This window comes from Orussus abietinus, unplaced genomic scaffold, assembly GCF_000612105.2.
Source record: "Orussus abietinus isolate OABI.00-Male unplaced genomic scaffold, Oabi_2.0 scaffold541, whole genome shotgun sequence".
NCBI classification, from domain to species: domain Eukaryota; kingdom Metazoa; phylum Arthropoda; class Insecta; order Hymenoptera; family Orussidae; genus Orussus; species Orussus abietinus.
Window position 1 is genome coordinate 19,773 of NW_019394782.1, and position 12,619 is coordinate 32,391.

Below are 12,619 nucleotides of genomic sequence, written 5' to 3' on the forward strand. Positions count from 1 at the left end.
CATTTGCATTGTCTTCCACCGAAACCATAGCAGTTACATTGAAATAAGCGCCCAGGAACCCATATCCCTTGTTGAACGATGAAACGTTCCAACTTAGCAGCCGAAAACGCTGATTACCTAACTTTCGTGACACAACAATCCTAATATCTTCTTCGGTTAAAATCGTTGGTGTGTTGTGTCGTGCCACCCGATTGTAGTTAACGTCCTCGTTTCCGTGACACAACAACTCTATCTTCTTCGGTTAAAATCGTTGGTGTGTTATGTCGTGCCACCCGGTTGCAGTTAACGTCCTCGTTTAATGTTGTCATTTTGCAATTAGATGTATTGTGGCTTCACCCAGAATCTGCGTCCAGTAAGGATCGGTATTTTCGGGGTACTTCTCTGATTCAGTGACGGCAAAGTCGGCTCGATGTTCTTGAAAGCTTGAACACTAAGCTCTCACTGTAACTGTTCAATCTATCAATGAATTACGTTATTAGGTTGACGAATAGAAATGCAAGATAATTCAAGGCATCCCTACTGATAGCGACTCGCTGATGATTCTTGACCTGAATAATTACACGACGATACGCGATGATGAATAAGGACCACGAAGTGACCTCTCTGAACTTCCGAGATATTCCGTGTATAAGATAAATGCAGGGGGGATTAATTCGTCATACACATTGATCTCCTTATTGAATCCATCACAACGCTCCAAAAAGATGCCCAAACTACTTTCAGGAGGCGGAGGGGTCTTAGCGAAGAACTTGAGTCCCTCGACATTTGCACTGTCTTCCACCGAAACCATAGCAGTTACATTGAAATAAGCACCCAGGAACCCATATGCCTTGTTGAACGATGAAATGTTCCAACTTAGCAGCCGAAAATGCTGATTACCCAACTTCCGTGACACAACAACTCTATCTTCTTCGGTTAAAATCGTTGGTGTGTTGTGTCGTGCCATCCAGTTGCAGTTAACGTCCTCGCTTAATGTTATCATTTTGCAATTAGATGTATGCATGTGATCTGTATTAGATATGCGATGTGATTTAGAGATTAGATGTGGCTCCACCCAGAATTTCTGTCCAGTAAGGATCTATATTTTCGGAGTACTTCTCTGATTTATTGACGGCAAAGTCAGCTCGATGTTCTTGAAAGCTTGAACACTAAGCACTCACTGGAACTGTTCAATCTATCAGTGGATTACGTTATTAGGTTGACGAATAGAAATGCTTCTGTCTTATGGATGAATCTTACCTCAACTTGAACTGGAGGCGCAATGATAGATCCTAATTCAAGGCATCCGTACTGATAGCGACTTGCTGATGATTCTTGACCTGAATAATTACACGATGATATGCCATAATGAATAAGGGACACTAGGTGACCTCTCTGAACTTCCAACATCGAGATCTGCGTGTATGAGATAAATGCACTTGATGCAATTCGGCGCCATACACAAAGATGTATTATTACTTCACAGTACCTAGAAAAGAAACATAAAGTGAAAACAGGAAATTTTATAAATCGTAAAGAAACTCTATACTAAATGTACAGGTTGTTTGTTTCCTACAACTTTTTATACTTCAGTATTAATGAAACCGAATAATCATTTCTCATTGCTGAATGCTTTTACTTATGGGTCTTAAGGGGAAGTGAAACTACTCTCACACAGTCGACTCGAATAAGACACTTTTTTTTAAAGACCATTGGACGGACTTAAACTTGACACACAACTTGTGAGCATCCGAGAATTAATCCTGACACATTCAAAATTTTGATTTTTGATAAAAAAATGTTTCATCGTAGCACAGACCAGAACCAAAATGGGGTCGAAATCTCATATTTCGATGAGTACACAATTATTGAAAGCTCTAATATGAGAAACGAAAGTGTCAGGACAATTGTATGACAATTTACAACACTCTGGTAATTGAGAAACTCGAATTTGAACGAGGTAAAGGCAAAAGAAGTGTCTTGGGTGCAAAACAAATAGTCGCAATTTTCATATCATATCATACTTTTTTTTATTTATACTCAAGAACAGTTAAATTTATCTGAAAATGCCCTCGTGAAGTGATAACGAATCTGATTTAGTATATGTGAAAGATAAAGTAAATCGAATGGATGGTAAAGGATCAGCGCGATCGTTTATCACTTATAATGCCCATCGTCTTGAAAAATGCGTTTTCAGGAGAAAGTTGTTGAAAATTGTAGAAAAGTATTATAATTGGACAAAACAGAAATTTTGTAACTAACCCTTGCATACATTTAAAAATTTTTGTTAAATAACTTCAAATAAATTCTTTTAATTTTTATTTTCTTTTGAATTAATGGTGAAGGATCACCGCGATCGTTTATCACTTATAATGCCCATCGTCTTGAAAAATGCGTTTTCAGGAGAAACACATTCAAAATATTAGAAAAGTATTATAGTTCGACAAAATAGATAATTTGTAACTAACCCTTACATACATTTCACAATTTTTGTTAAATAACTTCAAACAAATTCTTTTAATATTTATCTTCTGTTGAATAAATGGTGAAGGATCAGCGCGATCATTTATCACTTATCATGCCCATCATCTTGAAAAATGCGGTTTCTGGAGAAACCCATTCAAAATTATAGAAAAGTATTATAGTTCGACAAAACAGAATGTTTGTAACTAACCTTTGCACGCATTTAAAAATTTTTGTTCAATGATTTCAAACAAATTCTTTTAATTTTTATCTTCTTTTGAATTAATGGTGAAGGATCAGCGCGATTGTTTATCACTTATAATGCCCATCGTCTTGAAAAATGCGTTGTCAGGAGAAACTCATTCAAAATTTTAGAAAAGTATTATTGTGAGTCAAAACAGAAAGTTTGTAACTAACCCTTGCATGAATTTCAAAATTTTTATTAACTAACTTCTAACGAATACTTTTAATTTGTCACTTCTTTTTAATAAACGGTGAAGGATCAGCGCAATCGTTCATCACTTATCATGCCCATTGTCTTGAAAAATGCGTTGAAAATTTTAGAAAAGTACTATAGTCAGACAAAATAGAAAGTTTCTAACTAACCCTTGCATACATTTCGAAATTCTTGTTAAATAATTTCTAGAAAATACTTTTAATTTTTCACTTCTTTTTAATAAACGACGAAGGATCAGTGCGATCGTTTATCATTTATCATGCCCATCGTCTTGAAAACTGCGTTGAAAATTTCAGAAAAGAAAGTTTCTAACTAACCCTTGCTAACCATTTCAAAATTCTTGTTAAATAATTTCTAGAAAATACTTTTAATTTTTCACTTCTTTTTAATAAACGGTGAAGAATCAGCGCAATCGTTTATCACTTATTATGCCCATCGTCTTGAAAATGACGTTGAACATTTTAGAAAAGTATTATAGTCAGACAAAATAGAAAGTTTATAAGTAACCCATATATTCATTTTAAAATTTTGGTTAAGTAACTTCAAACAAATTCTTTTAATTTTTAACTTCGTTCATCGATAAAACTCTATGAATTCCGAATCATAAAACTCTCGTTCGAATCCATACCTTGGTGTAAGAAGATAATCATTTAACGATAAACGTGATGAACGACATGATGAATCTCGATTTAAATTCAGCATCAACGTCTTCATATGCAAACGATTTCTAAAGATTTCCTTTTAAGAACTTCGAGAATCGCTCCTCGATCCTTTCGCCATGGTGTTCTTGAACTGAATGGCAACTGAATGGCAACCATTGTAGTTAGAGTCACGTAGAGACATTGTTTGATAAGGCAGTAACGAGAATAATCAAGACCATGGTGGGATTTCGAGCACACTGTGCAAAACACCTCCAGATAAAAGCGATGTAGAAAAAATATTTACGTCTGCATATTTCGTCTAGACAAAATGCCCTTCCAAGAACGTCAAACGTATTGTATATATTAAACGATTATTTTGATTAAGGTGAAGTGAAACCCCCTTCAAATCAGTCAATTCGAATACAATACTTTTTTTTAAGGGTATTGAATTAAACTGTCCGAAACTTTGACACATCTTTGATCATCTAAGAATTGTCCTGACACATTCAAAATTTGGATTTTTGAAAAAAATTTTTTAACTCAGCTCAAATCAGAACCAAAATGGCGTCGAGCTCTCATATTTCGATCAATATACAAATATCGAAGGCTCTGATATGAGAATCGAAAGGGTCAGGACAATTTTACGACAATTTGGAACACTCTGGTAATCGATAAACTCGCATTTGAACGGGATAAAGGCAAAAAAAGTGTTGTATGCGGTTCCATGCCAAAACGATAGGAATACGAGGTCTCTGAGTGAAAATTTAATTCACCTTTAATTGAATATTTAACAATTGTTTAAATTTTTTATTGCAATTTTTGTATCGAGTTTTTCAAGTGACCACTTTCGTCATTGTTCTGCAACAGTCTTCTTATGTTTGTCAATTGGTAGCTTTTTGAATTTTTTTTTAAGAGGGTACATCATTGTTTACAAAGAATAATGTTGCTCTTGTGATATTTTTGCTATTCCGAAATTTTTTCTTAAGTTTATTGTGCGTATAAACGCAATCTCTTTAGTACGCAAAAAAATGCTAAAATCGATCGAGTCTCGAGCGAAATAAAAGCTATTTGATGTTGGTAATTTTTTTTGTTTAAAGGGTGCGTCGTAGTTAAAAAAAAATAATGTTGCTCTTGTGATATTTTTGCTATTCCGAAATTTTTTCTTAAGTTTATTGTGCGTATAAACGCAGTCTCTTTAGTACGCAAAAAAATTCTAAAATTAATCGAGTCTCGTGCGAAGTAAAAGCTATTTGGTGTTGGTCATTTTTTTAAAGAGGGTGCGTCATAGTTAAAAAAATAATGTTTCTCTTGTAATAACTTTGTTATTCCGACATTTTTTCTTAAGTTTATTGTGCGTATAAACGCAATCTCTTTACTACGCAAAAAAAATGCTAAAATTAATCGAGTCTCAAGTGAAGTAAAAGCTATTTGGTGTTGGTAATTTTTTTATAGAGGGTGCGTCATAGTTATAAAAAAAGAATGTTGCTCTTGTGATAATTTTGCTATTCCGACTTTTTTTCTTAAGTTTATTGTGCGTATAAACGCAATCTCTTTAGTACGCAAAAAAATGCTAAAATTAATCGAGTCTCAAGCGAAGTAAAAGCTATTTGGTGTACCGACAGGGGAACAAAGACTTTTACTCGAAGCAACTTCATTAACACATGGTAACCAAAATCGACAGCATGGCGACAGAGACGATTATGAACGAAATATTTCTTAACATATGCATTAAAATTAATAATTAATAAATAATTGTTTCTCAGAACATATCAGCGATTACATTGTACCAATTCCAAATGCCCTGAATCGATCTCTTCGGTGATATTTAATGATTTGTACAAGTACTTGACGCATGACAAGATTAATTAGACAAATATAAGTCCGGATTTAACCCAAAAATTAGTATCTTCCATGTCGTTTCACTTCACCTTAATCCCATAGAAAATCTGTGGGATGAACTCGAGAAGTATGTACGAAAATATAACATAACCAGGAAGACGTAATACTAAACATACCGAGTTTTAGTATATACCTACTTGTACCGCAACCGGTCAAATGACCGGTTTTTAGATAAGGACTTTATTTTTCCTGATTGAGTGGAGAAATATTGATTTTAGGAAAGAAATAATAAACAAAGAAACTTTAAGGTAATAATTAAACAAAAATGTATTTTTTCCATTACTATAAAAAACCAAAACTTAACACTAGCCGTCCCGGCACTTCACGTATACTTAACCATACCGTAACCGGTCATTTGACATTTTATATGTTTACGGTATAATATGTTACAGTAGACTAAAAACTAAGCGACACGTATTTTTTTTTACCTACCATTAAACACTTTAAGGGGGTGAAACCACCACCCAAAGTAAGGCATGTCAAGGGGCGATTTGACAGTTTCACCCACAAGAACATAATATTTTTTAACCAATCCACCTGGAAAATCTTTCTCATAAGGAGTAACGAAAAATATAGTTTTCTCAATTAGAAAAAAAAAATTAAGGGATGAGCCACCCCTCACAGGCCTTACTTTGGATGGTGGTTTCACCCCCTTAAAGTGTTTAATGACAGATAAAAAATAATACGTGTCGCTTAGTTTTTAGTCTACTATAATATATTATAAAAGAAATCATATCGGAGAGATCGACATGGGATACCTTCCTTGTTAGTCAAACTCCCACTGATATAGGATTTCCTGAAACAGAACCTAACCTAGAACCAAGTTGGATTGTGCACTGGATAATGACAAACTGGTAACCGATCAATTAAGTCCTTTCGGCTTTGTGGACAAGTCCACCGCCAGTGTTTGACTACAATTTCAATCAATCACTCCAAGATCGAACACCGCTGCGGCGATGTTCCGAATTGAATAGATCCAGGCTTCCGTATCAAAATTAACGTCGGAGATCACGTAACACTGCTTGCAATGTATTGCAATTCTAGGGTACTCACGGTCGTGTTATATTCGCTCATCATTCGACACTACGAGTTTCTCGCTCATATGTATTTGGCTCGAAACTCTACCGAGTTTCTTGACCTGCGCAATTGGTCGTTGGTTAACCTATTACCAACTTAATTATCAACTTCTGCCACGTGGATGTATTTCTCTAATATTTTTAAATTGTGCTTTGTTTTACAGTACAAATCCAGAGACATGATAACATATCAAGTTCATCGGCCTTAACTTAATTCTAGGTTTCTGTACCTTAAACGTGGTTCTACCAGAAATTTACTTTTCTTTTTAAGGTGAAGTGAAACACGTCGAGGAACTTGATCGACGTCGGTAAAAAAGGTTTTTCTAAATACCGACGCTGCCGACGTTCCTCTTTATATTGACAGCTGTGTCGAATTATATTGAGTATTGCACTAAATGGCATACTCCACCTGTCGTTTTCCTACAATAATTATAAAGAAATCGAAGTAAAACTCCAGAAATCATCTGGATTCCAGTTTTCTGGGGCCCTAATTGGCTGCAGAGGGACCCCCTGGGCCATCTGCGATTTCCAGGTCAATTAAATTTTCACTCCGAGACCTCGTATTCCCAACGTTTTAGCATAGAAGCGCATATAACACTTTCTTTGCCTTTATCCCGTTCAAATGCGAGTTTATCGATCACTAGAGTGTTCTAAATTGTAGTAAAATTGTCCTCGCCCTTTCGTTTCTCATATCAGAGCCTTAGATAATTGAATATCGATCGAAATAGGAGAGCTCGACGCCATTTTAGTTCTGGTCTGAACTAAGTTAAAACATATTTTCCTTAAATCCAAATTTTGAATGTGTCAGGGTAATTCCTAGGTGCTCACGAGTCATGTCAAAGTTTAAGACAGTTCAAATACAATACTCTTAAAAAAAAAAAAGTGTTTCATTCCAATCGATTGATTTGAGTGGTGTTTCACTTCACCTTAAGTAGCGAGTACTGGTATTAAAAGATGGTATACGCTTTTTAACATACACTGATGACTTTATTAATTTCTTAATCATAAAACCGAAGTTAGAGTAGAGCAATTGCGCATATCTACACCATTTCCTAGACGTTTCCCACAAGAAACAAATAATTCCTCTTGTCAAGAAAACACGGCATCAATGCACAGTACCTTGTTATTGACATCATACGAGGAATTACAGTGCATTGGTAATTAATTAGCGGGCACGCAAGACAAAAATGTCTTGAAACCCTTCAATCATCTTTTCTCTTGAAAGCATAAACAATATTCTGAATCTGGATCGCTCTTAACGATTTTGAATCGTTAGTCCGAAATGGTACACCACAATTAATTTTTAAATTAATATGTGGCTTTCATTTCTGATCCATTGTCGGCAATACTGGAGGTTCTTCAGACAAAATGTCTCGGATATCCAGAATAATCTCGGTCAATCGTTCTCTATAGGAGGCAACATTTGCGAACTGATGTTTCACCAATTCGCTTCTTCCAGCCTTGTATAAAGCCTCCTCCAGCACTTCTGGCTTTTTACTGTCAAAGAGATGATCGATTGCTTCAGTATCGAGGAGCATCACTTGTAAATTCAAGGCAGCATAGATAATAGCTACATGTTTGGCGAAATCGCAGGCTTCCCTGAACATCTTCCAAGACAGACAGGATTCCACTTCTACTCCCTTGGCAAGAGCGTCTTTCAAGGCGTTGTGGTAGGTCCGGGCAAAGGTATCATAATGATTATCTCTTCTATCATTTCTGATCCAATATCGGCAGTACTGGAGGTTCTTCGGGCAGAACGTCTCGGATATCCAGAATAATTTCGGTCAATCGTTCGCTATAGGGGGCAATACTTGCAAACTGATGTTTCACCAATTTGGCTCTTCCAGCCTTGTATAAAGCCTCCTCCAGCACTTCTGGCTTCTTACCATCGAATAGATGATCGATCGCTTTAGAATCGAGGAGCATCACTTGCAAATTCAAGGCAGCATAGATAATAGCTAGATGTTTGGCGAACACGCAGGTTTCCCTGAACGTCTTCCAAGACAGGCAGGATTCCACATCTACACCTTCTTCGGCAAGACCGTCTTTCAGGGCGTTGTGGTAGGTCTGGGCAAGGGTGTCGTGATGATCTCTTCTATCATTTCTGATCCAATATCGGCAATACTGGAGGTTCTTCGGGCAGAACGTCTCGGATATCCAGAATAATCTCGGTCAATCGTTCTCTATAGGGGGCAATACTTGCGAACTGATGTTTCACCAATTTGGCTCTTCCAGCCTTGTATAAAGCCTCCTCCAGCACTTCTGGTTTCTTACTGTCGAATAGATGATCGATCGCTTTAGAATCGAGGAGCATCACTTGCAAATTCAAGGCAGCATAGATAATAGCTACATGTTTGGCGAACACGCAGCTTTCCCTGAACGTCTTCCAAGACAGGCAGGATTCCACATCTACACCTTCTTCGGCGAGAGCGTCCCTTAGGGCGTTGTGGTAGGTCCGGGCAAGGGTGTCGTAATGATTATCTCTTATCCGCTTGTCAGTAGTCAGGTAAAGAATGCATTCAAAGTCAATAGCTGGTGGGGAATATCGGAAGAACTGGAAGTCAATGATGCAGCAACCCTCGGGGTTATTGTTGTGTCCGTATTTGAACATCAAATTGTTCGTCCAAACGTCTCGGTGGCATATCACGTTCCTATATTTTGCCGATGGCGAGAGAAGTTCGGTTATCCTACAAATCCAGTTCTTCACTCGTTTCTTTAGGGCATCCACTTCTTGCGAAGTGAAGTTTTTTACCCTTGCTACTTCATCGATTAAGGTGACAGTTCCTATCAGGCATGATTCCCGAATTTCCAGCGATGTGGGGTCTTTTGAAAATAGCGCCTCTTCGAGGTAAGGGCCGTAAAGATCCCAAATACTTCGGCCTTCTGACTGCAATTTCTCCTCCAGAAGTAGAGATCTTGAATGAAACCTGAAAATTGATTTTAGAGGTTTAATCAAAACACAGTGATAAGCTGCGCACAGAGTATAATGAGAGTTCTTACAAGGAAGGTATCACAGGTCGATCTCTCCGATTTGATTTCTTTTATAATATGTCATAGTAGACTAACAACTAAGAGATACGTATTTTTTTATCTGCCATTAAACAATTTAAAGGGGTGAAACCACCACCCAAAGTAAGGCCTGTGTTACAAATCGATCAGTATTGCAGTTATGTAATATTAACACAACAGATAACATCCCAAACAGTGTAACTAAAAGACGTCTAAAAGATAACGAATTTTCTGAAAGGTCATCCTTTGGTAATAGTACATAGTCATCGAAATGAAGACGAAAAGATAAGACAACTTTTCATCGACTTAAGCTGGGTACATAACTTGGTGCGAACAGATATGAGGCAAGGTGAGGCCAAATGAGCATACAATGCCACCTTTCACAAAACTTATTTGACATCTTACAATTAGAAACAGCTACTCACTTCCTCTATTAGGCATCAATACCGAGACATTCTTAGTCTGCAATATTTAAGGTGAAGTGAAACCCCCCTCAAATCAGTCGATACAAATAAAACACTTTTTTCAAGGATATTTGATAGAAACGTCTAAAACTTTGATACGTGACTCGTGAGTACCTAGGAATTATCCTGACACTTTCAAAATTTGGACTTTTGAAACACATTTTCTCATCAAACTCCTCGACAGGTTTCATATCACCTTAACCTATTCATCGCAGCATACAATATTTTGGCTGTGTACGCCAGTATCAAGAATTGGTAACTTCCTCTATTAGGCANAAAGGGTCAGGACAATTTTACGACAATTTAGAACACTCTGGTAATCGATAAACTCGCATTTGAACGGGATAAAGGCAAAAAAAGTGTTGTATGCGCTTCTATGCTAAAACGATGGAAATACAAGGTCTCGGAGTGAAAATTAAATTGACCTGGAAATCACAGATGGCGCAGGGGGTCCTTCTGCAGTCAATTAGTGCCCCAGAAATCATGAATCCAGAGGATTTCTGAAGTTTGACTTCGACTTCTTGATATTTATTGTACGAAAACGACAGGTGGAGTATGCCATTTGGTACAATATCCAATATAATCCGACCCAGCTGTCAATATAAAAACCAACGCCTGCAACGTAGGCATTTAGAAAAATCTTCTTTATCGACGTCGATCAAGTTCCTCGACGTGTTTTACTTCATCTTAAGGTGAAGTGACACACATCGAGAAATATTTCGATCAGTTTGCAATTATTGAAGGTTCTAGTATGAGAAATGAAAGGGTCAGGACAATTTAGAACACTCTGGTAATCGATAAACTCGCATTTGAACGGGATAAAGGCAAAAAAAGTGTTGTATACGCTTCTATGCTGAAACGATGGAAATACGAGGTCTCGGAGTAAAAATTTAATTGGCCTGGAAATTACAGATGGCTCAGGTCCCTCTGCAGTCAATTAGTGCCCCAGAAAGCATGAATCCAGAGGATTTCTGAAGTTTTACTTCGACTTCTTGATATTTATTGTACGAAAACGACAGGTGGAATATGCCATTTGGTACAATATCCAGTATAATCCGACCCAGCTGTCAATATAAAAACCAACGTCTGCAACGTAGGCATTTAGAAAAATCTTCTTTATCGACGTCGATCAAGTTCCTCGACGTGTTTCACTTCACCTTAATACGTGCTTGCGTTTCGTAACAAAAGGGAAAGAAGAAAAACTGAACTACCCCTACCTGGCGAGTGTTTTCATCACAAGAGTGGTGTGCTCCAAGTCAAGGGGCTTATTCTTGTCGGGCATGACATACCCCAACACCGTGACGTCCTCAAAAACAATGAGCTGGTCCTTTTTGCCAAAATAGAAGTCCACGGTCCACTTGTCTCCCCTACCCAGCCCCAGACGAGGGATCATCTCCTTATACACCTTGATCTCCTTATTGAAGCCATTACACCTATCCAAGAAGTTGCTCTGAGGACTCGAGGAAGGTGGAGGCGCCTTAGCAAAGAACTTCAGCTCCTTAACTTCAGCAGGGTTTCCGTTGGAGACCACGGCAACGACATTAAAATACACTCCCAGAAACCCGGAGGACTTTTCTACCAGCGAAGCTTTCCAACTTATTAAGCGAAAGTCCTGATGACCCAACTTGCGACGAACAATGACTTCGACGTCCTCTTTGGTGATGATCGACGGGGATTTCGGGTCGCCATTCGTATCTGGCGTTGCCATTTCTCGATAAAAGTCTGTACCCAATTCGCGCAAACGTCGAATTGAGTGATACTGCACTATTTCTCGGAATTTATAGACACTTGATAAGAAGACAGTAGGAAGCGCCCAAATGATTGTACAGTTGCGCAGGCGTTAAACCCGACAATACCCTTTAGACAGGTCGAATCCAACACTGAAATTCATCGCCAGCTTGTAAATTACTTAGCCGGCACGTAAATATCTGCTTTCAATGTACACTCGTCGACGCAAAGCCCGATTGTAATTCAAACCATTACTCTCGGTGCTGATAGTGTCAACGACTCCCATCCCCAGACGAGGAGTGATACGAAACAATCGCTTTGAACTTTTGTGATTGCGCGTATCCATTGAGTGCAACTAGTGAACCGTAAGATCATTGTGTGAAAATAATATGTCCCTTAATTTGCAATTAGGGGAGCCAGAAATTATCGTAAGAAATTCCGAAAATTTTCATGATCACTCCCACTCGGTAAGGTAACATGTTATGTAACATGTTATATTAACGTTATAATTTCAATTACCTTAAAATAATGTTAATTTTTCATACATTTAATAAAAAAGATGACGCAATTTCATCCAAAATTATATAATTTTTTACTTTTAATTATTTTTTGCTACTTGACAATAGTTAGATATTAAATGACAAATCAGGCTTTCAATGAAATTATGTAATGATAAACTTGCAACAAATGTCATGTAATGATAACATTGCAACAAATGTCATGTAACTAGTTAGCTCTATGTTACGTAACTGTTACGTTATTACATTGTAACAAACGTTATGTTATTTGTTAGTTTTAAGTTACGTAAATGTTTGGTTTTTACATTGTAACAAACGTTATGTTATTTGTTAGTTTTAAGTTACGTAATTGTTAGGTTTGGTGTTCAGTGGGGTATTACATGTA

At 37.3% G+C, this 12,619-nt stretch overlaps 2 protein-coding genes across 3 annotated transcripts; both read right to left on the reverse strand.

The window, feature by feature from the left end:
* Positions 1-42: 42 nt before the first annotated feature.
* On the reverse strand, positions 43-7,718 carry LOC111674106. Of its 2 annotated transcripts, XM_023433276.1 has the most exons (3): positions 7,635-7,712; positions 1,240-1,468; positions 43-1,174 (listed from the first exon to the last, which is right to left on the reverse strand). In XM_023433276.1, the coding sequence occupies exons 1-3, from the start codon at positions 7,649-7,651 to the stop codon at positions 1,157-1,159; spliced, it is 264 nt and encodes an 87-aa protein (XP_023289044.1). In that variant the 5' UTR covers positions 7,652-7,712; the 3' UTR covers positions 43-1,156. The 2 variants fall into 2 exon arrangements, with proteins under 2 accessions (XP_023289044.1, XP_023289043.1); XM_023433275.1 differs by having other exon boundaries at positions 43-1,468; positions 7,635-7,718.
* LOC105696160 lies at positions 7,481-11,765 on the reverse strand. The gene is made up of 2 exons (XM_023433274.1): positions 11,206-11,765; positions 7,481-9,442 (listed from the first exon to the last, which is right to left on the reverse strand). Exons 1-2 carry the CDS (start codon positions 11,694-11,696, stop codon positions 8,614-8,616), a joined length of 1,320 nt encoding a protein of 439 aa, XP_023289042.1. The 5' UTR covers positions 11,697-11,765; the 3' UTR covers positions 7,481-8,613.
* Between the last annotated feature and the right edge of the window lie 854 nt (positions 11,766-12,619).

What these genes read in the sequence shown, in the direction of transcription:
- LOC111674106 (XM_023433275.1), bottom strand. Translation starts at nt 1,003, where the DNA reads ATGCATACATCTAATTGCAAAATGATAACATTAAGCGAGGACGTTAAC.
- LOC105696160 (XM_023433274.1), bottom strand. Translation starts at nt 11,696, where the DNA reads ATGGCAACGCCAGATACGAATGGCGACCCGAAATCCCCGTCGATCATC. An exon ending in GTGATGAAAACACTCGCCAG is followed by an intron (nt 9,443 to 11,205) that starts GTAGGGGTAGTT and finishes ATCAATTTTCAG; the next exon opens with GTTTCATTCAAGATCTCTAC.